Raw genomic sequence first — 27,384 nt, forward strand, 5'->3', positions numbered from 1 at the left:
ATGAAACTAGTTAAAAGCTTTAAAAAAAAAGAATAGAAAAGAAAGAAAGAACAAGGGGCTGTCTGCCAGTAGCTTGCTGCTGTATATAGGTTGTCAAGACAACCAGTTTTGGTTGGCGCAGAGCCGGAGACTGCTGGATGTGTTCAGTCCCTCAGACAACAGTTGAACATTTTTATTAGTGAACTATTTTGGCAATATTATTCTAATTTTATCAGCTAAAGAAAAAAAAATTGTGGTCTGAAAGCTTTTGACATAACTATATTAAATAAGGAGAGTTTATTATGGAAAGGAAACAAGTGTATTTTTATATTAAATTAAAAAAAATCAAACAAACCCCCCTCCCCCTCCAACCCCCCCCCCCCCCCCCCCCCCAAAAAAAAAGCAAAACAAAAAACACAAAAACGGACGTATGCTTGTCTTTGCAAATCTAGCTGAAAAAACGAATTTGGTTCACGGCGCATCTCCAGTGGGGATCTCATCTCTGATTGGACGGTTTTTTCCTGAATAATTTATAGACCCGGAAGTGGGGCGGTACTGCTGTTTTGCTGTCGAGTCACCTCTGTCAGGATGGAAGAAAACGAGCAGCTATCATGCTGATTAACGAAGGATGCCGACTGCCGACCACCATAAACCTGGCATAGTTCGAGTACATTCGACGTACAGCTTAAACCCCTGCATCGTTTTCTGCGACGCTTTGGCAAAATGATGGAAGAAATCGACAGGTTCCAAGTGCCTCCAGTTAACGGAGAGACACAGCCTCTGGTAAGAGACGAAAAACAAATCCCCCCACCCAAAAAACAAAATACAAATCTCATGTAAATCAGTTTATAATGTAGGCAAAAGGGCAAGTTTTAGTGTCGCCTGTGTGGTTTTATAGTGATAGCCGTGTCATGTAATCTGCCTCTGAGCTAGCCGATAAAAATTTGGAGCTCTGGGACAAGCTGTGGGATGGGTGTAAATCGACCATCTATAGATGGAAAGGAAAGGAACGCGTCTGTTGGTTTCTCTGTACGATAAATATATTAGCATTACATGTAATAACTGATAGATGAACAAGCCGTTACTTTTTTTTTCCTATATAGCAATTAAACTGCGCACTTTGCAGAAATCGTGATTCTTTCAAATTCACGTCAGTATGCGCTTGTTTACATCAATAGCTGACACAGCTCACTGTTTTCACATTTCGTCATTTGGTGACGTCTTATTTGGGTCGGGATGGGTGAGTCCAAATGATCGCGTGAATCGAAGCTTTGTGTCCATACCCATACTGCGGACTGAAGTGTGGTAATAGTTGGCTCGAGCAGGCCCAAAGTAAGAGGATAGTCCCTGCATATTTTACCCACTGACAAGTTTCGAGACCTGTCAGAAAAATTGAAATGGATTTACTTCAGCACCAGCAACTCATGTCATTACCGTTTCCTTCTGCTTATAATGTTTCTCTCACTCTAGATTTAAAATAAGTCGTGGTCACTAGTGACAAATTGAACAACTGGCCTCATTCATGCGTTCAGTTTTGCGTTCATTTTTAAGTGCTTTTATATCAGCAGTACATCACTGCGAGATAGTACTAACACAGAAGCCTTCTTCTTCACATGTGAAACAAAGCAGCCTCAAACAGCTGCCCTTTTTTCTTTTTTTTTTCTTTTTAAGCGTTTGCCTCAGGGGGTTAGGCAAAAGCAGTGCTCCAAGTCATACTGTTCATATTATACCCGTGCTTTTCCAGCCTTACTACCCCTGAGGAACTCACACAAGAACAGGCTTCCCTCACAAAGTCTCGTTTGCTTTGTGCAGCAGCGATCACCTTGCTGTGTTAAGATCAGATCAGTCTGCACTCGTGTTTCATCCAGAGAGGTTTCCTTGTGAAGCTGAATCAGAGATGGCCCTGCTTGGGCTGTGCATACAGTGGCGTTGGTCAGCACGTGCCCTAAAAGTCTTGAAATCACATTGTGTATTCCTTTTCATCTTTCAACTGTAAAAGGCGATGTGGGTTTAAAAATATTATTTTATAGTTCAGCTCACGATCTCAGCCACTGAGCCACATATGGCCGTGCATTTTAATGCTAATAACTTCATTGTGAATGGGATGCTTGAATGCTCATGGCACCTGCCTCTTTGTCAGGACTCTGTTTCACACAAATAAATCAGATTAATACTCAATTTTGAGCTGTTTAATTCCTTTTCTATATGATATTTTTTCTTTCAGTGGAAAAAAAAAAGCAACTTCCCCGAGAACTTCCCTTTTATGCTCTTCAGCACAAGAACATCTGACAGTGATTACTGTAGGCTACATCTATTTATGGAAGATTTCCCTGCAACACACTGAGACAGTAATATAGTCATCACTGCCTTGCATAAGGAAAGCATTCAGTTGTTTTAAAGGCCACCTGATGTATCAGTCTTAGCTGCTATTGGCTAGTGGATGGCCGTGATGCATAATCCTAGCAATCGCTTGGTGCTTATGCCGTGTCAGCAACCTTGTGGCACTTCATCATCACAGGTAGAAAAGAGGTTGCAAGCAGGACGACAGAGTGAATGAATGTGTATGCGAATGCATGATGAAGGTCAGGCCGATGGCCCATGTTTTATTGTCATACATATAAATAAATATAATGCCCCAAGTGTCATAGATCATCCTTTAATCTTTCATCAGTAGTTGTCAGCAGTCAATACACGGTCTTTGGGGAATATCTATGCTCTTAATGAATGTTTTATAAGGTCTAGTTCAATTTAATCTCATCTCATTGCCACCTAATATCCTCCACAATGGCTTGATTATCATTTGGGTTTGGAAATGTTAAATTCAATTCTTTGGGCCAACCTTCTACCTAATGCAAGGTGTTCTGGGTTGTCATATTCCAGGGCTGTTTTAACAGCTTAATACCGAATCCTATTCATTATTCACTGGCAGGCTCAGCTGAAAATTTTCAAAAGGATTTATTTGACAGGCGGTGTGACCGTACAACATCACAGCATCTTTCTGTAGTGGAAGGAAAGCGCGAAGAAGCAAAGTAAAAATCCGGTGGGTAAGCCTGAGGATCTAAGGGACGGGCCTGTCACAGAACAGAAGATATTTGTGCTTGTTATGGTGGGAATACCTCATCTGTGTGCTGTGATTTCACAACCTCCTTTAATGTGTGTATCGTATCCACTATTGCAGTTTTCATGAATTTTTTTTTGGTTTTAATGGTTGCGCTGCTGAAAATGCACGCACAAACTGCTCTGTTTTACAGTTGTTTGGAATTTGGATCTAACATACATTGCGGGTGGCTCGATAGCCTACTGGTCTACACATTTGTCTAATATGTGAAAGATCCCTGGTTTGATCCTGGGAGGAGACACTAATTCCCTTTAGGGTTGTGTCAGGAAGGGCATCCAGTGTAAAAACTCCTCAATCAAACATGCAGAGCTACCTGCTATGGGTCACTTGTTGAAAATAGCTTTTTATCTTTTAGCTTATCTTTTTTTTAATGAGGTCATAATTGTAAGAGGATTTTCATCATTTTAAAATGTATCTAAAAATAAATATGTTAATAAATACATTTAATTTTTACATCCCATAGAAGCAAACAGTTCGGCATTTATCCATATGTGACTGAAACAAGTTCATGCAGAAAATAGCTGCATGTTTTATTCCCAAATCTGCAGCTACATGTCCATCCTACAAAGCCCAACTGGGAATTGCTAATGGGGGAAACCCTAAAGCCGAGGTGAACGCCTTCTTTTCTGTTAGTCAGTTGCTACAACTAAACTTTACCCTTCACAGCAGTTATTACTATCTGTCCTGATCAAGATGGCACAAACAGCAGCTCCACTTCCTGAGCCAAGGAGCTGCTGTTTGGCTTTCTGTAGATGCTCTATTGAAAGTGCACTGGCATGCTACATCCCAGTGAGGTTTGCCAGCTGCACTGCTCAGGAAAAGACAGCAATCCAGAGAGTCGTCAACACAGCACAGAAGATCATCGAATTTGCTCTACTGTCCTTGGAGCTCTACATGTCCAACTGGCACAGAGTGCATAATATATAAATAAAATGCAGACCGGTTTACTGTAAATGCAAAACTGTTTGCTGTATATAATTTGTAGATGAATACTGTGTTCCTAAAATGAGGCACAATAGGTTTATCTTATCTAATGTTACATAATTGCCAGCACTGTCTGCTTACTCAGCTTTTTTCACCCATAAACAGACTGATATGTAACTGCAAAGCATCTCTTTTATTATTCAGCAATTCTAAAAATATTTCACCATTTAAATGTGATATTAAACTAAAATATAATAATATTGTTGTTTGTCTGGCAGTTTGTCAGCAAGAAGATGCAAACTTCCCAAGCTGAGTGTGATGAAACTTGGTTTGGAGGCGGAATTTTGGCAGAGGAAAAACCCATTACATTTTGGTGCGGTTCTAGTTTACATTCTTTACAATTGCAAAACGCAGCATCATGTCCTCTCCGAGAGGAACAGTAATCTATTTACTGTCTCTGCTAAATGATTATAGATCAGCTCTATTTGTCTTTTAGAATTGACCTGAACTGGTATAGTATTGTAAGTGTTTCAGCCATCCACCACTACTTATTCATTTTGTCATAGCATATTCATACAGGGAGCATACGCTATTTCAGATACACCACTGGTATGAATTTTTAACTTAAAGTGTCAAATTTCAGCTCCAGATATTTACTTGCTTAAAGCCTTCTTTAAATATGGCACCCATTTCTCTGGAGAGTATTCAAAGTTATCGAAAGCCAAATGCCTGGTAGCCTTCGTTCATGTGGCCCGCTGACTCCCACATAGCGCAACAAGGGGAAGCCTGTGGGATCAACATAATGTGCAGCTCTGTGAGAAGAGGAGGCCAAGTGCGGCCTAGCTCCCCTCGCTCAATCTGGCGAAAGTGTGGCTTCAACAGCAACCCCCTCTGTTCTCCCACAGCCAACTCCCCATGCAATCACCACTTGCTCACACATGAAAGAGAGAGCTGCTAACATAGGCCGAACACTCAAGCCTATTGATGCTGCAATCCAGGCAGCGATAGAAGGCTGCAGGAAACTTTCCAGGGTGCTTTACCCGAGTAGGTTCTAAAGCAGGCTGATTTGCCAGCTTTGTTGGTTAGTAATAAATCAGACAATCACTCTCGTCTGAGTGAGTTGACTGGACTTTGTTCAGTCTCACATACCTCTACAGTAAAGAGTTAAATGCCAGTCGTAAATAAAGAAACACAACCTAACACATATTTCTTTTTCTCTAGGACCCCGCAGCATCTTCCACCTCAGAGGCAGAGCCTGACACTAAGGGAGAAAGTGTGGCCATGAACTACAAGCCCTCGCCACTGCAGGTCCAAATAGGTATTGTAGTCAACACACCGCAAATCAATGCATGACATGTCTTCATGTTTATCATATAGAAATCAATTGCCTTTGCTGTGGGATACCACAGTATGCAGGTTTGCTTTGCTGTGTCATCCAAAGTCAAGATGAGGTCATAAACATCGAGCACCATGTGATATTTCTTATCTATACTGGATGTCAATGAAATTATTTTCCTTATTATTTGCAGTCTTTCTTACTGTCTAATAACTACAGAGACCATCTGTCTAACGGATGCTGTGTGTGTTGCCACTTCTTCTTGTTGACCTTGATGTTTTTTTCTTTTTTTTTTTTTTGTGGCTAAACAACCAATCAAAACTTGGCTGATATGGGACAGTCCTAATAGATGCCATATTAAAATGACCTTACACCTCACAGTAACCTTGGTTCACTACACTGTGGCATACTGTATTATATAGACTGCATTTGGATAAAGCAATTTTGACATGAAAACAGGAAACTCGATTTAAAAAAAAAAAAAAAAACAGTCAAGGAACAATGCCAGTGTTTTTAGCTTAATTGGTGCATTTACTGATGACCTCACATCCTGTGGTTGCCCAGAGAAACAGAGGGACCTTGCCAGGAAGGGATCGGTGAAGAATGGCACCGTGGGAAGTCCTGTCAATCAACAACCCAAGAAGAATGCCAGGACAAGGTAGCGGCTTCCACTGCCTGTTTGTTTCTCTGTTATTCTGACCCGCTCAGCCGCAAATGTTACACTTTGCGCTCATTAGCATCACAAACAATATGTTTTGGGGGTTTTTTTTCAATTTTTTTTCTATCTTCAGTTCCCCATTCAGGGCTGAAACTCAAAGAGCCTGAAATGCAAAACGTGAGGACTGCGTCCTCTGAAAAGGATTTATTTGCTGCAGGGCTGCTTGGGATGCCATCAGACTCCTTAATGCTATAGCAGAATGCAATACGGCTTTTTAGCAAAGGCAAATTTGGTGGTTTGTGAGTGGGAATGCTGATACAAGTGTTAAAACCTTGTGAGTGAAACAAGTGCAACCCACAGTATTGACTACTGTCGCATCTGTTTAATCCCACTCCCTGGTGGATTAGTGGAACTATAAGAAAGGCTACCCACTGGTCTGAACCCACATTCTCTCAGGCAGAAAGATAATCTGGCACTGCCTGCAGTTGGAAAGCTACAGATTAGCCTCAATTTAGGGGGAAATGAATGGCATACATATCACAAATATCAAATGCTGTTATTTGATTCTATGACTTTTACATTTGCAGGTATTGCAGGTAATGTTGTGTTAGATTTCTTCACAAATGTGAAGGACATGTGCTGATTGCTTTTTTAAGTTTACTTCTAATATAGAAGTGTGCTCTTCTCCATTCTCTTTTGTAGGCTGGTGGTGCCAAACAAAGGCTACTCCTCCTTAGACCAGAGCCCAGATGAGAAGCCTCTGGTAGCGCTGGACACAGACAGGTAGTTTTGGGAAGAGTGCAGATGAGCTAAAAAGACAAACTGCCTTGTAGAACTTGTATTTTTTGTAGGCCTTTCTCTGTCACGCCGGCATATTAATCCAAAGAGTAACTTGAGAGAGTCCCTAACAGCCGGTATCCTAAAAAGGGGCAAAGCCTCTCCCAGGGCTCCGGATTAGAGGATAGCGGGGTGAGGATTTGGACAGGCAAAAGCAGCTCAAAGAGAGCGCTCACATCCACCCTGTGCCAGCAGGACAGTATTTGACACAGATGAGTCCCACCCTTCGCACCCCCTTGTGTTGCTACATGTGGCAAACCCGGTCTTGTAAAATGAGCTCTCTGATAGCCAACAAAGCTTACATCATGTATTGCATCATATACTCTGTCTGACAAGCTTTCTCTGACTCACAGCCTCGCGGGATGCCCATTTGTTCATTGTTCACATTTTAGATTCATGTACACATCCTTCACTCAATGTCTCCCTGTTTTACTCTCTATATATCTCTATATCATCTTTCTCTACGAAGGCAACAGGACAAAAATAGACGAAACCTTTGTCTGAATAAATTTTGAGCTTAAATATGATACAGAAATTAAAGAAAATTTAATTTACTATTTTTAATTACATATTTTTTTCATTGCCACATACACGATACAGTAATTTTTCCTAAAAGTCTCTCAGCCAAATGCCTCACAGTCATTCTGCTGTTGTTTGTCCAGCATCACTCAAGACTTTAACACAACCTAATGCAGGCTATAATATTCTGTTATTTCTTATCTCTATCATTTGATAAATTTCATGTTAGTCACGGACCACTTACCAAAGATGTTGTATCGCATTCTAATTAACACTTTTAGTTCCTTTTTCTCACTACAGCCCTGATCAAACACACATTTTTAATTGTTTCTGGTCCTCTAAAGCCTCCACTGACTCTGCTAAATATAGAGTAGTTATGGAGGCGTTGGTTATGCTAATGATCAGATCTCATGAGCGCATATCTCATCGTGCATGAGGGACATTCATCAGGCTGTAATAAGCGATTTACGACAGCTTTGTCTTAACTAAGAGTGTTTAACATGAAACTAGAAAAAATGTTTCTGTGAGGTCCAGTAGTTTGGAAATTTCACCACCTTATGTTTCCCTTCAAAGGTTACATTCAGATTTACTTAGAAAGATGAATATAACAGCTTTAATTAATGTAATCCCTTTTCAAAGAGAAGTGCTGCTCAGGTAGTGTAAACTGCATGCATTATGTTGGATAATAGCTTCTGAGTTTCTAGTTGAGCTGTGGAGGTTTGCAAGTCTTAAAATTTAAATATCTTTATCTGGAGAATAAATAACCCCAATAGAGGCTGTAAATGTGATACAGGCAGTCATGAATCAGTAGACTGAGTTCTGTTAACCGTAATCAAAATATAAATTGGGATACTGCAACCGCTGCGACCGGCTTCAATTCCCACTATTTCATTATCACTACAACTAACTGTTACATAGACGCCCCCCAGCCCCACCCCATTTTTAATGTCTAACCACTGATATCCTGTCTTGCAGTGACGATGACTTTGACATGTCCAGATACTCCTCATCAGGATATTCCTCAGCCGAGGTGAGATGTCTGAGGGACCAGGTATTTATACACATATTATATTGTTTCACAGCATCGTGTGGTGAAATCACGAAAACCGCCATGTGATCACACACTTCCTTTGTCACACCAGATGTCTGTGCGTATGTGCGTCCATTCAAGTGTACACTGGCGTCTTCGATCTTTCACTCACACTCACCTGTAATGACTTCTCCATAATTGTCATCTGGATAGATTTGTTCCTTTTCATTTCTTCCACTTAGAGTAGAATAAATATATAAATTATTTATATTCTTTGGGTTCTTGACTCAAGCCATTACATCAGTAAGTTCTCTGTACTCTGCTATATTTCTGCTTTGTGTGTCTTTTTATTAATTTAGACTACAAAGATTTATTTTCTCTCTATTGATCTATGCTATATATTTCTAGAATCAGCATAGAAAGTTGATGCCTGATGCCTTGTTTCTTCGGGTTTTACAGCAGATCAACCAGGACCTGAACATCCAGCTCCTGAAGGACGGTTACCGACTTGATGAGATTCCGGATGATGAGGATCTGGATCTGATCCCTCCTAAAGCAGTCAACCCCACTTGTATGTGCTGCCAGGCTGCTCCCTCCACAGCCTGTCAAATCCAGTAGCACTAACCCCACCTACACAGTCTCCTCCATGCCACCTGTACTGAGGCCAACAACTGACCAGAGTGGCAACAGAGGAAGAAAAATTAAAGGCTGGCAAAGGCACAAAGGGAAAAAACAACAACAACCAAGGGTTTATAAATGCGAAAATTGAATATGTACAGTATCTGTGCATGTTCCTCCTATGGTAGGATCTGTGCATCTTACTTCTGCATTGTTGGTTCAAAAGGGACTCGACTGATGGCAGAAACATTACCTCTAAGAGAAACACACGACTTTGTTTGAACTTCCATCTCATGCTTGTGGATTTTCTGGCTTAAACGGACCGCGATGGTGCAACACTGGTAAAGAAAAAAAACTGTAAAATAGGATGACAGGAGCTCAACCAAATACGTGTGATGGTGACAGGTTGTTATTACCGCGTCATCCGCCCATTCAAGCAGATGACTTCTTCTACTAATGTACACAAAGGACAAGAAGAGATCGGAAGCTTTGTAGTGGCCATTGTTTTTCTTTTTCTTTTCTTTCAGCCAGTCTGCTTTGTCTTCCTGTGTATATATGTGTCAAACGTGATGTGTCTGATTAAGCCCAGGAACACCGTGCTAAACCATCCAGCTGCCGATAAAACACTAATGCTATAACAAAGTAGTAATCCAGATTTTTTTCTTTTTATTTATTTTTTTCTTTTACATGTTTATCTTTAACACAAAGATTGTACTGGGCCGTTGTTTTATATTTAGTTAAAAAAAAAAGAAGCAGAAAAATGCATGTTGCCTGTTAACACTGTGCCCAGATGACCAGCCTGTGCAGATAATTTATCCGTTTTTATTGAGCCCTTAGCACATCCTTGTGCTGAGGAGACATTAATGTGCTTTCAGAAACATAGTTAATCTCATTTAGGTTCACATACTGTAATATCAGTAAATCTAGTGAAACCATATAGTGTCAGCTCAGCGAGTAAGTGTGTACTTAAAGTGTGTTTGTCTGCATTAGCCTCCCTCAGTGACGGTTCACATAAACTTAGGAAAGTAGTAGAAAGAAAAGGGCTTGGAAATGGGAAATACATTGGTAGGGATGTAGTATTGGTCACACATACAGGCTTCTGAAGCATGTTGAAGTGATCTCATAATGCTTGGATGCTGATTTTCTTTTTTTAATCTTATATTTTTCCTCTATTTTCCCTCATTCTTCTTCTTTTTTTTGATAGGAACATTAACATGCCATCCCTTTTCATTTTTACGTTTTGTTTTTTTTTGTAAAGTAAGAAACGAGTGCATATTTCTTGAGTAATAATAGAACTCATTGATGTGGGGACAGAATCTGTACGTGTAGCATATGTTGACAGTGCTTTATGCCATTCACTATTTTCAGGTTCTATAGAAACTGTTTATTTGTTGTTTAAATGTACTGAAAGAGCATTATTTGTTTTCCTTTATTCTTTTTAATGATTTTATTACTCTGAAGATTGGCAGAAGTCTGCAGACATCATATTTATTTTGTGGTTGATGGTAAAAGTCACTTGAACGTAAATCGACTCCAAAAGAAATGATCATGTAAGGTCGCGCCAGCTGCTTCAGAAAAATTCAAGTAATGAGCTTTTAGAAGTGTACCACTGTTTGTGATCATGAAGCATTCAGAGACACCATCTCTTTAAAATAATTTCAAAATCGATGAGCTCTACAGCTTGAATGAAACGTAGCTGATAGTGTACCTGTGAGTCTGTGTGCACTTTACATTGAATTGCAGTGTATAGTAACAAGAAGTACTGACGAATATTCAAGGAGTTACAAATACTGCGCATCTACAATGCAGAGCCTCATTTTGAGTCTCTTGTTAGATGTGCGGCTGTGTTTCTGGGGGTTCTGTCAAAGCTGATAATGTTTTGATTTCTTTTATGTTTTTCTGTTATGATAATGAAAGACTACAAAAAGCACCAGTAACAATCAAGATCTAAAAGGTTGATGTGATTGGAGATACAGTGTGTAATGTTTACCTCCTAAAGGACTCCTGCTTTGTGATCTTGCTTTTGCTTTTTGTTGTTTATGTTTAAGTTTGTAGTGGTGGTCATCAAGAGATGAACCTTTGCACTGTACTATATAAGGAAGTAGTACTGTATTTATAGCATAAAACAACTAAAAGTTGATTGGATAGAGATAACTAAAAAAACTATTTATCTGAATTAACAATTCAGAAAATATTGCTTATTTCCCTTTTATCCCTGATAGAACCTCAGTGTTTCTGCAGCATTTGATTTAGAAAAGTGCACACTAAAAAGTCTAAAAATAGTTTACATTTTGCAAAAAGGTGCCATGTGTTTAGACAATAAAATCATGTGCAAAAAGTAGAAAAGTCCATCAACAGCACAGTAGGTAATTTAAAATGTCACCAGTGTAGCTAGTAGGTGGATGCACAGTTAGCATATATGAGGAGGAAGTGATTGCGTGTGACTGTGGAGCTGTATTTTTCTTTTTTTTCACCATTAACATCATCCTAATGGATTTTCACACAAGTCATCACAATTATCTTCTACTGATTGCAATACTTGTGGCTGATGTATAAATTAAGGTGTAGCTGACTTCTTCACTGACTTGAGTTTAGGGTAATTTCTTGTAATTGAAGCTATTTATTTGCAGTTGTGTGTTTTTTGTTTACTTTCACATGTGGGAAATAATTCATACACAGACTGAAGCTTTTTATTTGTTGTTATGATGATTGTGAACAGGTTCCATTTAGATTTTAATAGTGTTAAAGTTCTGTGTATAGTACAACATATCAAAAAAATAAATAAATATTAGATATCTCAACTTTGATGGTGCCATGTGACTCTGTAATATCCAGTTATATTCTTTAACTTCTTTAGACTCGGGTAGTTTTCCCTGCAGGAGATGAAACAAACAGCTACTGGCTGGAAGAGTTCCCTTGCCTTCCCTGCAGAGACTCTGCTGGTAATGGGTGATTGCCTACTGAAGTATATGACATTACGTCCAAAACGGGCAAGGTGGGGAGGGAGGGAACGATAGATTGATGGAGTAGTGAGTGCGGGGGGTTGGGCATTTGTGATTAGCTTTGAGTTGATCCCTCTGGAGCAGATGGTGAATGGTGGCTTACCTAGACGCCTTGAATCCCAGGAGTTAACGGTAGCATGTGTCCATGTGGAAGGAGTAACACCGAAGTTGAGGAAGGAAGAAAGAAAGCCTCATGAGAAAAGACTGCAGGAGGACAGGTGAGGAACATTTTCTGTTAGTGACTGACTTTGTGTTCGGAAATGTCACTGTGAACAGAGAAGGGCTCCTTATCCAAGGAATTCCTGGTTAAGATTCACATACTGGTTAGTAGGTGATGATGAATACCTTATTTTCATCCATCTAGAAACTTGTATGGTATTTGTAAAACCTGTGGTGAATAGGGTGATTACTGTCACCTTATCTGTTCTGCCTTACACTGTTGGCCCTATCAAAGACTTTATTTAAACACAAAATATTATAATACATATAATGTGCAAATGTCTTGAGTCACCCCTCATTTCTTTATATCTAACATGTGGAAACATAAATGGAAATACGGTTTAAAAGGCAAAAACAGTTTATACAATTCTAACCAGCTTGAAAGTTAATATTTGGTATGACCACCTTTATTCTTCAATACAGCCTGAATTCTCTTAGGCAAGTTTTTTTTGTCATTTCTTTGAGTCATCCTCAGGAATAGTTCTCCAGGCCTCTAGAAGTGCAATCAAAGCTCTTTTTGGATGTTGTTAATGTTGAGGTCAAAGCTCTGGGGAAACCAATCCATGATTAATAGTGAGCCATTTTGTGTTTTTCTATCCAGGTATGCTTTTACTGCATTGGGAGTATGTTTGGGATCATTCTCATAATGCTTTTCAAATGGTATTGCATGGTGGATCAAAATCTGATGGCACTTTTCGGCATTGATGGAATTGATAATTCCATCAGTTTTGAGAAGAGCCTGAAAGCATGACAGAGCCTCCACCATGTAAGCTGTAGGCTTGTTGTACCTCTCACAGGTACAAATCTGTACATATTAATGATGATTTGAACCAAAGATTTACAATTGCCACTGATTTTGCTCGCAGTTCTTGTATAATTTGGTACACCTCAGCCTTTTCTCCCCATCCCTGGATTCTGAATTGCTTCTTGACACCCATCCTTCCACTGTTGAGGATTCGGTGAACAGTAGGCCAGCTGAAGGCCAACTGATGCGTCTCTTGAGATCTGTGTCAGGTGGATTTAGTGGATCTTATCTCTTAAGAACATGACTTCCAAATATCATTCATCTGCTCTAGATAGTTTTTAGGCCTTCCACTTTTCCTCCACTTGTTCAATTTGTATGTTAGTGTTAAGTGGCTTAGCTCTTAAAATAATCAGGTACAAGGACTGGTTTCAGTATTAGTAAAAAACATGCCACTGTCTAAAGATCTTCAGAAAGCATGAAGAATTATTGCTAAAGACCACTTTAAATAAAAATTCCAAGAACGTCTGGCTTCGTGGAAGCAATAAATGAAGGGTGGCTCCAGACTTTTGTACAGCACTGAAGGAAGTCTGGTCTCTTATGAAGTCTAACATTAACCATCCTCACTAGCCTGAGATCACAACTGGATGCCACATCATGTTGCTGAGCACAGCTGCCATTGCACTGCTGCTTTGCGTGCAGTCTCTGCATGGCTCCGCTCTCCCTGCCGTGTCGTCCTATGAGTTCACTGCATATAGGATGCAACAGTACAACCTGGGACAGCATAAGTATGGTACGTTCAGACACACCTATATATTATAAAAAAAGAAAAATGACAAATCTGTAGCATAAAATTGCTTCTAAATTTAAAATCTTGCCTATTTTTTGTTTGATCTTAAATGTGCCATATGATGCATATTCAAGCTTTGGTGCTGAAAGGATATTTTGAAATCAGTATGTTCCAGGAAAAGAGTTTGTCTGTGTTAAACTCAAATTATAGTTTAACCTGGGTGCTCATGAAACCACTACAAATCTGGTAACCAATTTTAGAGCATTTTATAGGAATATAGGAAAAAATGGATAATTATATAGAACCTATTCTGAGCATAAATTATATTTCAAATTCTAAGGAAACCATTTTCAGTGTATTTTCTTTTAAATGTGCAGATTAGCTGGAAAGCCGAGGCATGGTCTTCCAACAGGATTTTTTTTAACCTAAAAATTACAGCTGACTGAGGGAACTAATATTTCTTGACCACTGAGAGCTTGTGGTCACTGCCACTGGAAACAGATTGGTTTGCTAAAGGCTTTTTTTCTGTGTAAAAAAACAGGAAGAGGAAGCTGCGTTTAAAGTAGAGTTTCTATGTTGCCCAAGTTGGTATTTATGTATCATTTGCCTTCTCTTGTCTCGTTCGCCGAGGCTGTCGTGGAGCCATTGTTGTTGCGGAGGCACGCTCAGCAGAAGAGCCATCGCTAACCCGCCGTTGTGTGATAATGAAGGTGGAAGACTTCACTATAGAAAAATACTCCGAGGCCCAGCGAAAAAATGCAGCTGCCATCCTGATCCTGCTGCCCCAAAATATCTCCAGTATCCCTCACAATGCAGTAGAGGTAATAAATTAGAATAATTAAAAGCATTCATTCTGTTATAGACACATCACTCAATTACTAAGGAAATCAGAAGAAAACAGGATTGTAAGGAAGATATTAAGAAACTCTTAATCAAGATTACAATTGTTTCTCGACCCTTTGGTTTAAGTAAATCATTTTGTCTCTCAGTCATTTATGGTGAGTGAAAGCGAGACCTTGCAGAAGGAGACCCTCATGCCAGTGTATGTGGCACCTGAGGATGAACAGCTGCTCTACATGTATGAGGAGGTGAAACAGGCTGCAGCCACCCGGACATCATCCATTTTTGTCAGAGGTAAGTGATACAACAACGAGATACATGCAAATACTTAATGGTGGTTGTTTGGACTAATGCACGGGGAAAACTAAAAAGAAAGTGATCACTGTTACAGTATTACTCACGGTTCTGGTGCATTTCTTCTTTTGTTGACAGTCCTCCGCAGTATGGTCACGGCTACAGCTTTTCAGATTTTAGTGATCAACAGTGCCCCAATTAAGGCCACCACTGACAATGCTATAATCACACTGGAGGTGAGTTTGGGACCCAATAATTCCCCATAGAGGAATAAAATTGATTAGATCATCCAATATCAGTTAAATAATTTTCAATCTGCTTGCAAATGCACTTTGGTTCTGTGATATATGCCTGGGGATGTTTATTTCAGGGAGTTCTTCTAGGAGCAGTAGAGGATGCACCCACTATAGTCATCGCAGCCCACTATGACTCTTATGGGCTTGCCCCTGTGAGTCAAATCCTAAAACACTTCAGAGTTCTAACCTCTAAAATTAGGTGTAAATTTTAGCAGATAGAGTGTCAGACTGTGCTCGAACCGTAAATGGATATGTGTGTGTGTGCATTTTACAGTGGTTGTCTCATGGAGCAGACTCAAATGCCGGTGGTGTCACAATCCTAATTGAGTTGGCCCGTCTCTTCCAAAAACTCTACAGTAGTCCCAGAACCAGACCACAGTAAGTTCCAATTCATTGTAAGATTACAAAGCGAAGGCAAAGACGATAAATGTCTCTACAAAGCAGATGAACACGCAGCAATTCCAATGAATTTTCCCGCTGTGCCTGTCTTTGAACAAGATAATATGCTGCTGGATAAAGATACTGTATTCTGTATGGAGGAAGTATACACTTAAAAGTAAAACAGGAAAGGAAAATTAGGGCCTTGTTACTCACTACTCAGGGACCACACCTATCTTCAAACTTAGCTTTCATTGTAACCTCAGCTGGACTGTGAAAGCTTTTGTAATTGCATGGCTCTAATGATGTTGCTTTGAGTGACTGATAGTGATCGGACAATACCCTTGAGGAAAACTAACAGCCAGTGCAGGTCAGTTATGGTTAATAAGTTAAGCTGTTGAATAATTTTTTTTTTTTTTGTGTGTGTATGTGTGTGTTTTAGATTTAATTTAATGTTCTCCTTGACCGGAGGAGGAAAATACAATTTCCTTGGAACAAAGAGGTGGATTGAAGAGAATTTAGACCACGCTGGTGAGTTTTCAGCTTTGCCACTCACTGAACATGAGTGGGCTGTGTGCTGTATGTGCTAATGTGAATTAAAACACAAATGTCAGGTTTTTAAAGCCAAATATTTTCCATCCAGAGTCCAGCCTTCTCCATGACAATGTGGCATTTGTCCTGTGCTTGGACACACTGGCCAACGGCGATGAGCTGTACATGCACGTCTCCCGCCCTCCTAAACCCGACACGCCAATGCAGTCTTTCATCCAACAACTGGAGGAGGTAACCAGCGGAGCTGTTTCTACACCTGCAAGAAAAGCAACCAGATCTCATCAGTCTTAGTAATTTGTGCAAATATCTTATTTAACTGCCCTCCAGGTGGTTTCCTCCAGATTTCCCTGGGTGAAGGTGGGGTTGGTTCATAAAAAGATCAATCTTGTGGAGTCTACTGTAGCCTGGGAGCATGAGCGCTACAGCCTACGCAGGATCCTGGGCTTCACTCTGTCTCATCTGGAAGATCCTAAATCTGAACTTCGTGGCTCTATACTAGACACCATGCAAGTTTTGTTTATGGATATTATTATTAGTAGTATTTGAGCTATCTGAAGAGCATTGAGGCCCAGGTTGTTTGTCCCTGTACACCACAATAGTGTATTTTAAGTAAAAGAATTAATGTGTGAATAAAGTCAGCTGTTCAGCTTTTACAAAAGGTTTACACCGACAGACATTTTTTTATATTCAGTCCTTCAGTTTCAGAGGCTCAAAATTAATTAGACAATTGACTGACAAGCAGTCTCATAGCCAGCTGAGGACTGTTCCCTTGCTTTTCATGACTAATGAAGCAGATATAATATCTCAGTTTGACTCAAAGCGTCCAATTTGTTTTATAGTGTTTCACTGTAATTTTTAATATAAGACTAAGGAGGTGAGGGAGGCCATCATTAGGCTGAAAAATTCAGAACTAACTATCATAGAGAGAGCACACAGTATATTCTTAAAAAGGGGTGGGTCTGTGGTTTGGTTAGACCAAAAAAGGCAGCTAAAGTACATGATCACAGAATTATTTCCATGGTTAAGACAACTTCACAATATCTAACCAAGTCAAGAACACTTTTGAGGAGCTAGATCATTGATCAATCTACAATCTAAAGAAGCCTTTGGGATGGAAATACAGAGGGTGAAAACCACTGGTTATAATAAAGAAAAGGGAGGCCAGATTACTCTTTGAGAAGTGCAGAGATGGATAGAAACAGCTTGTGATCTGAAGCATCTGTTAAACATTGTGGAGTCAATGTTATAGCATAGGCACGTATGGGAGACGTTGGGACTGGGTCACTATTGTTTATTGATGATGTGACTGCTTATGTAAGCAGCAGGATGAATTTGGAAGTGTACAGGGCTATACTCTTTACTTAGATTCAGCCAAATGCTGCAAAACTCATTGTTCACAGTTCAACTATGCAGATTTTTATCATGTAAAACCCTCTGAATCAAAGTTGAAAGCCTGCTCTTCAAACACGTCTTGATTGTTTGATTTAAAATCCACCGTAGTGGTGTACTTTACAAAATTACAAAACTGTGTTTTTGTCCAACAGATTGTTGAGTTAAGTGTATTTTCACAGGGCATTAAAAGATATTTACTCATGTGACTATCACCTATAGGTTGAAAGTGGATTTCCGGAAACTTAAGCGAAATGGCATCATCATAGCAGAAGCGCTGGCCCGCTACATGTACAATCTCTCTGACAAGGTGACTGAATGCATGAAAACACAGCATACTGTAAATATAATAAAGGCAGAAAGTATATTTTCATTACGTCGGCATTGCTTTAAAATAGCCATGTTAATGTGTCATTACTGTGTGTGTGTGTGTGTGTTTTTTTGTTTTTTTTCACAAGGGTTCACCAAAGGATGTGCAAGTTTTCAAGGGCCAGCTGGTAAGTTCCCAGTTATTTTGATTGGTATGTACAGAGAAGTGCTGACCTCTGGTGTTAGTTTAGAGACATGACACAGTGTTTGAGTCTTTCAGCAGCTTATTCCTCATAATCATCTGAAGGTTAGGGATGGATCACTGAGGTTATTTATTAAAACATGTTTTAATGTCATTTCTTAAAGATTTATATCTACATGTAACTGAAAAAGTCTAAACAGAGTCTATTTTTTAAATCGTAAGAACTGATGCATGCAGAGTAGAAGCTGAGTTTTGTGTGATTTCTTTTTTCCCTCTGCAAAACCCACATCCAAATCTGTAATTCAGGACATTCAGGACAGTCGTATCTCCAGTTTGATGTCTTTCCTGACATCAGTCCCTCGGGCTACTCAGCTGCTGGATAAGGAACCCAGTCATATCTTGCTGGTCAACTCACTGGAGCACGAATTCAAGCGCTATCTGCAGCAAGTCCACAGACACACCTTCCGACAGGACAAGAGGTAAAAAATACAGCTATCTGAGTAGAAAGCACATCTTTTCAATCCAATCGGTCATACCACGACAACAATAATAATGATCAACAACATTTCTTCCTGCAGGGATCCTGATATTACCTTCTTTGATCAAATGAGCCAACCAATAGTCATGTACAGGTAGATATTGGTATTATTATATCTGTTTTTAAATTTTAGTGTATATGTTAAATTTAATAACCCATTAAAACTCTAATGTGCATTTTTTTCATTCAGAGTGAAGCCTGCAGCCTTTGATCTGTTCCTGGGAGGCTGCATTGCTGCTTACCTGGGTATTGTTTACTACGCAATCCAGGTGTGTTAATGCACTCTTTGACGTCCATATTATATTATCTAATCATACTGTATTCCATATTTCCATGTAAACTGCGCTGTTTACAAGGAACTGTAGACAGTACAGTTTACAGTTCCTTGTACAGTTCCTTGTAAACTGTAAACTGCACTGTTTACAAGGAACTGTAGACAGTACAGCTACAGCACTGTAGTCTAAAAACACTACCAGGTTAAAATAACCTATTCTTTCTCTTTTAACAGAATTTTGGTTTTCTCTACACAAAACTAAAAGCAGCAGTTAAAACTAAGCACCACTGAATCCACTACGACTTCGACCACCGACTCCATGACAAGCGCTTTGAAGTCAGCTCTGCACATGTTGGACATTTGCCGGGTGTGCAGCAGGAAGCCTCTTTGCATGATCATATGCATCTCATATAAAGTGGGAATTTACTTTGAAATGTAAATTTTTTGTTTGTTTATTTGTTTGTTTTTTAAAGATGTTTGTACCTTTCATTACACTTGAAGTCACTTAACTGTGAAAATTACTTACATTAACAGGCTCAGAGTGTGCCGTTTGAAACGAAATGAAACAAAATAAAGAAGTTGTTTCAAGCTGTATGAAAACTGTATCAAAGCTGGGAACGCACAGCCCTGGATCTGATTTGAGCTCCTGTGAAGGACACTCCTGCCAGATCATTACTATGATTCCCCATATCCTCTGCTCTGCATCTGTTCGCGTGGATTTGACTGGCCTTAACATGGCTGTCAAACGAGGCCCCAACCGCTTCACTAGATGAACAGCCAGTTCCTGTCACAGATAAGTCAGTGAGAGCGCTGGAGACACAAAGGCACCCTACAGCGCTTGGTAAATTATTAATGCTTATGTGGCAAGCTGACAGTGAACAGAGGTGACACTGGGTGGTGGTGGTGGTGGTGGTGGTGGTGAAGATTTTTAGAAGCCCCATTTCTCTGCTGTTTCACTCCTTTTCTGCTGATCTGATAGCGCTGAGTTTATTTTAGCTACGAGGCAGCTGAACGGCCAGAAGTGTTGGAGATCAGTGTTGGCTTATTTGTAAAGGCCCCTGGGAGGGAAATAGGTCATGGGCTGTGACCCCAGGTATGTGTGTCTCTGCAGGGGGCTTGCAGCTAAGGAGGATTAGTGGCCGAGTGCTCAGGTAGCACAAAGAGTTTTTCTGCTTCAGCAAGGATGCCCTTAATCTGCTTTCCTTCCAACAGAGTACATTAATCAGAATAGCTCCAGGTTAAACAAAAAGTTTTATCAATTTGGAGGCTGACAGGGTTTCATGCAGGATTTATAACTACTGATGCAAGAGAAATGTCATGTTGTTATATAAATATAGAATAAATAATATATAAATATGACAGGTGGTATTCACACTCCAGGAACAATAAACCCCCATAAATATTAGACAATATTTCCAAACAAACAAACAAACACACAGACAAAGGTAATACAAAGAGGAGGTACACTGTTTTCGGGGAAGGGGTGGAGTTAGCAGGTGTCAGGGGGAGGTGAGTGATGCTGCATGCTCCATTCAGGCAGACTGATCTGGATGTAAGCAGTGGAAAAGTAAGTAAGGCAGTCAGTGAAGATGGTTCCCCAACTATACATCACAGTGTACAATGAACAGTTCAGATCTCCAGGCACAGTGAAAAGAGCACAACTTCGACCGACCTCTGCCCACCGTAGGAACAACCCTCAGCCCCGGGCGGTAAGACACACAGCTTTCAATACTGCCTACGTGATCTGTGTGAATGAAAGGCCAGGGTGACTGTTTGAAATTTTGGAATTTCTTTATTCTTTTTTTTCAAATTTGTCTCCAAAATTAGAAGTTATACTATATCACCCTGGGTGATTCAGAAAATATGAAAAATATAGCTCATTTCAGGCAGACAGGATTATCTGAGGCAATACCTACTGCTCTATGCATTGTTTTTTGTTTGGCTATATTAAAAAAAGTGTCCTACTAATTGACTGGTTGTGCACATTTTTCTGTGAATCATAACAGCTGTATCCTATCTATTATGCAGGAATTTCTCCGTGCTTATTTATTCATCCACGGATGAATAGAGTTAAGAAAATTTACATGTATGTGTCCCATTTGTTCTTTGCCTCCCAAGGACTTTCTGTTTCCCAGGAGCCTTCAGTCAAACAATAGGTCAACCCATGCACTTCTTCATCCCTTGCCCCCCGTGGACTTCGGCCGCCCTCTTTTCCCCCCTGTCAGACATTTTTCATTTCACGGTCCTGTTACAACTTGTTCTGACAGCTATCTAAATACAACCGACAAAACACAAAACATGCCCCCTGTCAACCCATCAACAGTACAAGCCATGCCCTCTGCTGATAAACTGCAGAAACTACAACTGACTGAGCCTTCCCCGAGCACTGACATCCACCTCAGCACTGCTTTGAAGAGCCCACAAAGGTAAATATATTCTATATATTCCATCTACAGACCAGAGATACATACTCAGTGATTTAGAGTGATTCTCTTTGCAGCAGACTGGGTTATCAAAAGCATGTCCATCCACATTCAACACAGCAGCTCAGGTAGGCACATAACCTTTGGCCTGTTCTTATGGTCTCAGGGCTGACGAACATTATTGATTGATAACCTAGTAATTCTATTAAAAAGACAGTTTTTTTCTTCTTTCGAACAGGCAAAATACAGCTGCTCCGCTTCAAACAAGAGCCCAAACTCCTGCAGCTCCTTGCAGCTTTGTACGGACAAAATACCAGAGGTGCTGTTCTAACAGCAGCCGGGATAACAGGTGATTATTTAGTCAAATGTGATATATTGAAATATATCCCCCATTTTGTTTTGGTGCATTTAATAATAGCTGCTGATAATCTTTTTTCTCTCTTTTGGTTCCTCAGCAGTGGTTGCTACAGCTGTTTCCATGTGGTGAAGCCCTACCAAGCTGGACACTACATCATACACCCAGAGTTTGTGTCTGAAAGCCTTTATTAGGATTATTAGAGCTCTGGTTTCCAAGATGGTAATTTGGGGACCCGAAGAGGTCCACGGAGAGCCTGAGGCTACTCTCCAGCAATTGTTAACTTTTCCTTAATTCTCTGTTAATTAACCCAGTGAGACAAGGTGTAAGAGTGAATCATGTAGAGTGTACAAGCACAGCTGTTATCTCATTGTGTCATGCAAGGAAACTTTTGCAGTTAAGCACTCAATTGGTACCAAAGATCTTCTCATGAGATGATTTTGACGATCAAATGAGGCTCTGAGGCCCTAATGTGCTGTACGTGAGTTTTTGAAATTTGAATCTTCTGAGGAAAACGTGTGTCAATCTTTAAAAGGGAATCAATACAATGATACAGTATGATGTCGTCTTCAACTACCAGAGCAAATGCAGTGAAAGTGCGTCACTGTCGATACAAATAAAGGAAGCATTTCCCTCACTTTGTTAAGGATCTATTCCTCACTTCTGTATACACTGCACTTTTTTGGTGACTTTTAGGTTCATCGGGTTCTTTGTGAAGTATTGCGTAATTTGCTCATGTCTATGCATGCAACACTATCACGTGCGCAGCAGAATGAGAAAACACAGAGCGCTGCTTTTCTGCTGAACTACATTTCCCAGCCGTTTATGGACGTGTGCAGGGCGGAGACCCAGCAGCACGCTTTGATTCCTTTCACGGGCTGTTTGTGTGAACAGAAGCAAACAAGTTGTACTTTGAGTCGACGGGGGGACTGCTGCTGATCGGTAGGCAAAAAAACCAAAAATAAACTATGAATGTAATTTAAAATCTAACAAACCGAAGAGAAAAGGGCAACAAGTGTGAGCGAAAATTATAGTGCATATGGATTACGTGTTATTTTTCTTCTTTCTCGCACCACCCACTAAGGCGCAAAACTAACGACTGCTCTCTATACATCGACAGACTCAGACATGTTTAGAAATGCGCTGTTGTTGTCTGTAGTGCACGATTTATGCAGTTAATAAGAGACAGATATATAAGCAAAAACTCCACAGCACACAACAGTCAATTTTGCACACACGCACGAGCTTAGATGTAGACTCTGATGGAGGGTTTCTTTCTCATATGGCTGCTCTGATTTTATCAGCACTTCACTGTTTGTTTTTCCTCCATGTGATGGTAGATAGTGAATCAGCTGAAATGGTGCATATGAGCCCTCTTGATAATACCTTAAACAAAAAAAATGCAGTGTAAAGCTTTTAGAAGAAGAACATGCTGTACTTGAAAACTTTGAGTTTGTTTGTGAGAAGCCGTTGAAACTGGAGCAGAAAGGATTGGCCACATAATTTTTTTAATTTTAGCTCCATAAAACTAAGCAAAAATCATTTGGTCTACACACACACGTGCATATTTGTAAGAAATGGAAAGATGTCACTGTGGCCTCTTGCACAGTTTTCCAGGATTGTGTGGATGAAACAATTAGGTACTTCTTGGTGGAAAAAACCTATTAATTGTTGAACAAAGTGTTGGTTTCAGCCTGATATAATCAATATCAAATCACAAACTGTCATAGGTTAATTTCTTAAACCCACCCTTGTAGTTTTCCATTACAATAAAGAAGTGGAATAACTCCTACAAATGGTAAATCATCTTCTGACTTTCTTGGTAAATTTCCTAACTGGGTCCAGCAGCTTGATTGAATCTCAGAGCTACCAGCAGTTAGTTCTGTTAATTAATGATAGGCTTATGTTATCACTACTGCTGTTGGGGGAAATCTATACCAAGGCTGGTTGAACACAGAATCAGTCAATTAGATTGCTAATTAATAGCCAGCATTTGTTTATTATCGACCCCTGCTGCCAGGGCAGAGCATGAGCATCAAGTGTAGTTAGGACTAGTGAGCATGCAGCTGAGTTGGAGAGGACTGAACTTCGCTCGATCGGCTGTGCATTCTTATCAGATCTCCTCTGATTAGTTAAAGCCACAATAACTAACATCAGCCATTAATTAGTTTACCCATAAGAGTTTCTGCCTTCCCTTCGCTGGGAGGTGCACTACAAATGGATCTCTGTCTGTTTTCTTTTTGTTAGACTTGTTTACTCTGCTGTCAAACTCGCACCGAATGATGTGTGGGTTACTTGGAGTTTTGGTTTGTTGGGCTTGATAGAACACAATGTTTAGTATTCTTTACTTTCCTTCCTGACATTGGCAGAGGTTTAAGGCCCAAATCCCCTTTTCTGCTTCTGTGCCTCCTTACATACAAATGAGTATTCTTTCAATTGAACTCATAGGGTTAGAATTACTGCTGGGAACATCTACTTATTTTTTTTATGGGTAATTGGCAGTAGATTTGTTTGGTTAAATCTCAAACACATCTTTAAAGTTTACATCCTGACAGCCTAATACCTTTAAGTGCTGTGAAATCACTTTGTTCAGCAATGCAGAGCATGTAAGACAACGCAGGAAATGTAGTGGAGGCTTTGAACTGACAGGGAAACAAGAAGGACTGAGAGCACCGATGGAGCTGGGGTTGTTTTCCTGGAGGTCCTTTGATAGTTTCATTGGTATATTCTGACTGTTTGCTACTGAAAGAAACATGAATGCACTAAAACTCCTGCACATTTTTCTTATAAAGAATCAAAATAGTAATTGAAGTTTGATTTCCTCAAAATACTGTGTTAATATGAAATCTACAAATATTGCATCGTCACCAATTTTTTTTTTTTTTTTTTTTTAAAGACTGGTATATCGTCATGGCAGGAAGAAAAACAGATGTGAGAACCTTCCAAGTGTCAAACAGAAGAGGTTTCCTGTAAAACATATTGATGATCTGTGGAAAAGCTACTTTTGGATTTGCACACTGAACAGCACAAACATGTACCAAGTGGTGCCAGGTGGAGCGGGGGGCACAATTACAGATGTTATCCCCAAGCAGAAACTCAGCAAGGACACTCGACCCTTAGTTGGAGCTGGAGTAATCGGGTTAGTGCTGGTGATTGCAGCTGTGACTGCGTGGTGTTACTACATAGCCTCTTTGCGCAAAGCAGAACTGCTTAAGACTGAGCTGCTGGATCTGAATAAAGATGGCTACATCATCCGAAACCAGGGAGGGTCTATCGTTTTCAGAATGGATTTCAGGTTGGTATTTCAATTTATTTTATTTATTTTTTTGCTATTTAAGTTTCCATATGCAGAAAAAATGAGACCTTTAGATGTACAAATCCTTTATTTTAAATATGTGCTGAACTTTTTGTCATTTAACAGAAATGTGAGATTTGTGTAAAGAGATAATGCATATAATTATTTTTGAATCTTGACAGGTCAGGAACCCTTGATTTAGATTCCTGCTCTAAAGAAGGTGAGATTCTGAGCTGCGTCCGCACCACAGACAGAAAACTGATTTTTTTCATTGAGACAGTACGGCCCAAGGATACTGTCCAATGCTACCGTGTGCGCTGGGAGGAAGTGGTTCCTGACATTCCCGTAGAGCATGCAATGACATACAAGTTTGCACACTGGTATGGAGGCGCAGTGTCAGCAGTTCAGCACTGGCCTATTTCTATTTCTGGCCAACAGGCTCCAAAACCATTTGTTACTAGTGACATCTACTCGAATCGTGATGAGTTCGGTGGAATTTTAGAGAGTTACTGGCTTTCATCTAATGCCACTGCCATCAAGATCAATAACTCTGTGCCCTTCCATTTGGGTTGGAATGACACAGAGAAGACCATGTACTTCCAAGCACGGTATAATGATAGTTCCTTTAAGCCAAACCCAGGGGAGATGCCATGTGCGGAACTTAGCTACAGAGTTTGTGTGGGATCGGATGTAACATCCATACACAAGTACATGGTCCGCAGATACTTCAACAAGCCAAACAAAGTGCCTGCCGAAGTTATGTTTCGCCATCCCAGTTGGTCAACATGGGCATTACATAAAACTGACATTGACCAAGAAAAGCTTTTGACATATGCTGCGAACATTCGCAAGTATAACTTCAATTGTAGCCAAATAGAACTAGATGATGGCTATTCCCGCCACTATGGGGACTTTGAGTTTGACCCAGTTAAGTTCCCCAATGCCTCTGCTATGTTTCATAAGCTGAAATCAGATGATTTTATGGTGTCTCTCTGGATTCACCCTTTTGTTAATCATGATTCAGAAAACTTCCATACCTGTGTAGAGAGGGGATTGTTTGTCCGAGAGCCTACAGGTCAACTGTCAGCCTTAGTGCGTTGGTGGAATGGGATTGGTGGCATCTTGGATTTCACAAACCCTGAAACCCGTGATTGGTTTGCCTCCCAGTTACGTTCACTGCGATCCAGGTATGGGGTGTCCTCTTTTAAATTTGAGGCAGGAGAGGCTAACTACTTACCATGGAAATTTAAGACTTTGGAATCCATTCGAGACCCGAGTATTTTCACAAGACGTTACACAGAAATGGCAAGCCTGTACAATGACAGAGCTGAGGCGCGCAGTGGTTACCAGTCCCAGAACATATCCTGCTTTTTCAGACCAATTGACAGAGACTCAGTTTGGGGCTATGAGTTGGGTCTCAAATCTGTTATTCCTGCAGTGCTCACCATCAGCATTCTGGGCTACCAGTTCATTTTACCAGATATGATTGGAGGGAACGCGTATGTGAACCGCACGTATGGAAATCGTGGATTACCTGACCGAGAACTTTATATCCGCTGGTTGGAGCTATCAGCCTTCATGCCCTCTATGCAGTTTTCTATTCCACCGTGGGAGTACGGCGATGATGTAGTTGAAATTGCTCGGAAATACACTGCCCTCCATGAAAGTCTTGTGGCACCAAGGGTCCTGGAGCTGGCCAGCGAGGTGCTGAGCACTGGGGACCCAATCATACGTCCAGTGTGGTGGATTGCCACAGGTGATGAGACAGCCTATAAAATTGACTCCCAGTTCCTGATTGGGGATGACCTCATGGTAGCCCCAGTTTTAGAGCCTGGAAAGCAAGAGAGAGACATCTACCTCCCAGCTGGCCATTGGAGAAGCTACAAGGGGGAGAGATTTGATATCAAGGAACCACTGCACCTCACAGACTATCCTGTAGACCTGGATGAAATTGCCTATTTTCTTTGGGTGTAGCAGCAGGTAAATAACAGTCTTGATTATTTTATGCTCCAATTTGCTTGTGGGACAAGCTTCACAAGTCCTCTTTTATCGATGGATGGGTGGATGGATGTTATATGGACAGATTTGTGGGGGAAAAATGTTTTTTTTTTTTTTAATAGGAATTAAAATTTTAACAGCACATTACTTTACAAATGTGAACATTGTCACTCAAAAACATTTAAAACCTCATCATAGCTGATTTTTTTTCCCCCCAATTTGATTTAAACTAATAATTACAACATTGTCTTTAGTATTTTATGGTATAATGAATCATAGCTTAGTGTCATTTAAACTGAAATCGTATAACTTCTGGTGTCTGGCAGAATTAATCCTGATAAATGGTAAAATGTGATAGACACCGATCTTTTATGTTTGTATGCTTGCAATATTAGCCAACAATGGCCACCATAAGCTACTTGTCTTACCAGATCTAGCAAGACTAATGTGCCAAACCACTTATTATTTT

General features: G+C 40.2%; 3 protein-coding genes across 6 annotated transcripts; all 3 read left to right on the forward strand.

Moving 5' to 3' along the window:
* Window positions 1-530: 530 nt before the first annotated feature.
* fam219aa (family with sequence similarity 219 member Aa) lies at window positions 531-11,826 on the forward strand. Of its 2 annotated transcripts, none has more exons than XM_063474503.1 (6): window positions 531-762; window positions 5,243-5,339; window positions 5,922-6,015; window positions 6,718-6,798; window positions 8,347-8,422; window positions 8,861-11,826. In XM_063474503.1, exons 1-6 carry the CDS (start codon window positions 703-705, stop codon window positions 9,017-9,019), a joined length of 567 nt encoding a protein of 188 aa, XP_063330573.1. In that variant the 5' UTR covers window positions 531-702; the 3' UTR covers window positions 9,020-11,826. The 2 variants fall into 2 exon arrangements, with proteins under 2 accessions (XP_063330573.1, XP_063330574.1); XM_063474504.1 differs by having other exon boundaries at window positions 8,347-8,401.
* Window positions 11,827-12,110: 284 nt separating this feature from the next.
* Window positions 12,111-19,728, forward strand: zgc:109965 (Nicalin-1-like). The gene is made up of 16 exons (XM_063474508.1): window positions 12,111-12,239; window positions 13,613-13,775; window positions 14,403-14,593; window positions 14,762-14,906; window positions 15,045-15,142; window positions 15,277-15,354; window positions 15,477-15,580; window positions 16,023-16,111; window positions 16,224-16,363; window positions 16,460-16,638; window positions 17,744-17,831; window positions 17,980-18,018; window positions 18,339-18,511; window positions 18,611-18,664; window positions 18,761-18,839; window positions 19,079-19,728. The coding sequence occupies exons 2-16, from the start codon at window positions 13,640-13,642 to the stop codon at window positions 19,133-19,135; spliced, it is 1,650 nt and encodes a 549-aa protein (XP_063330578.1). The 5' UTR covers window positions 12,111-12,239; window positions 13,613-13,639; the 3' UTR covers window positions 19,136-19,728.
* Window positions 19,729-20,446: 718 nt separating this feature from the next.
* Window positions 20,447-27,052, forward strand: myorg (myogenesis regulating glycosidase (putative)). 3 transcript variants are annotated; one of them, XM_063474505.1, is made up of 7 exons: window positions 20,447-20,553; window positions 20,963-21,270; window positions 21,345-21,395; window positions 21,506-21,616; window positions 21,723-22,564; window positions 24,519-24,917; window positions 25,100-27,052. In XM_063474505.1, exons 6-7 carry the CDS (start codon window positions 24,655-24,657, stop codon window positions 26,889-26,891), a joined length of 2,055 nt encoding a protein of 684 aa, XP_063330575.1. In that variant the 5' UTR covers window positions 20,447-20,553; window positions 20,963-21,270; window positions 21,345-21,395; window positions 21,506-21,616; window positions 21,723-22,564; window positions 24,519-24,654; the 3' UTR covers window positions 26,892-27,052. The 3 variants fall into 3 exon arrangements, with proteins under 3 accessions (XP_063330575.1, XP_063330577.1, XP_063330576.1); XM_063474507.1 differs by having other exon boundaries at window positions 21,726-22,564; XM_063474506.1 differs by having other exon boundaries at window positions 21,348-21,395.
* Window positions 27,053-27,384: the final 332 nt, after the last annotated feature.

Source organism: Pelmatolapia mariae, linkage group LG5, assembly GCF_036321145.2.
Source record: "Pelmatolapia mariae isolate MD_Pm_ZW linkage group LG5, Pm_UMD_F_2, whole genome shotgun sequence".
In the NCBI taxonomy this organism is placed as follows: Eukaryota; Metazoa; Chordata; class Actinopteri; order Cichliformes; family Cichlidae; genus Pelmatolapia; species Pelmatolapia mariae.

Excerpts from the sequence above, each read along its gene's own strand:
- fam219aa (XM_063474503.1), top strand. The coding sequence starts at position 703 with ATGATGGAAGAAATCGACAGGTTCCAAGTGCCTCCAGTTAACGGAGAG. Across the intron at positions 763-5,242 it reads ACGGAGAGACACAGCCTCTG|GACCCCGCAGCATCTTCCAC; the intron begins GTAAGAGACGAA and ends CTTTTTCTCTAG. Across the intron at positions 8,423-8,860 it reads TGAGATGTCTGAGGGACCAG|CAGATCAACCAGGACCTGAA; the intron begins GTATTTATACAC and ends CGGGTTTTACAG.
- myorg (XM_063474505.1), top strand. The coding sequence starts at position 24,655 with ATGTACCAAGTGGTGCCAGGTGGAGCGGGGGGCACAATTACAGATGTT. Across the intron at positions 24,918-25,099 it reads GTTTTCAGAATGGATTTCAG|GTCAGGAACCCTTGATTTAG; the intron begins GTTGGTATTTCA and ends GAATCTTGACAG.
- zgc:109965 (XM_063474508.1), top strand. The coding sequence starts at position 13,640 with ATGTTGCTGAGCACAGCTGCCATTGCACTGCTGCTTTGCGTGCAGTCT. Across the intron at positions 14,594-14,761 it reads TCCCTCACAATGCAGTAGAG|TCATTTATGGTGAGTGAAAG; the intron begins GTAATAAATTAG and ends TTTGTCTCTCAG. Across the intron at positions 16,112-16,223 it reads AGAGAATTTAGACCACGCTG|AGTCCAGCCTTCTCCATGAC; the intron begins GTGAGTTTTCAG and ends TTTTCCATCCAG.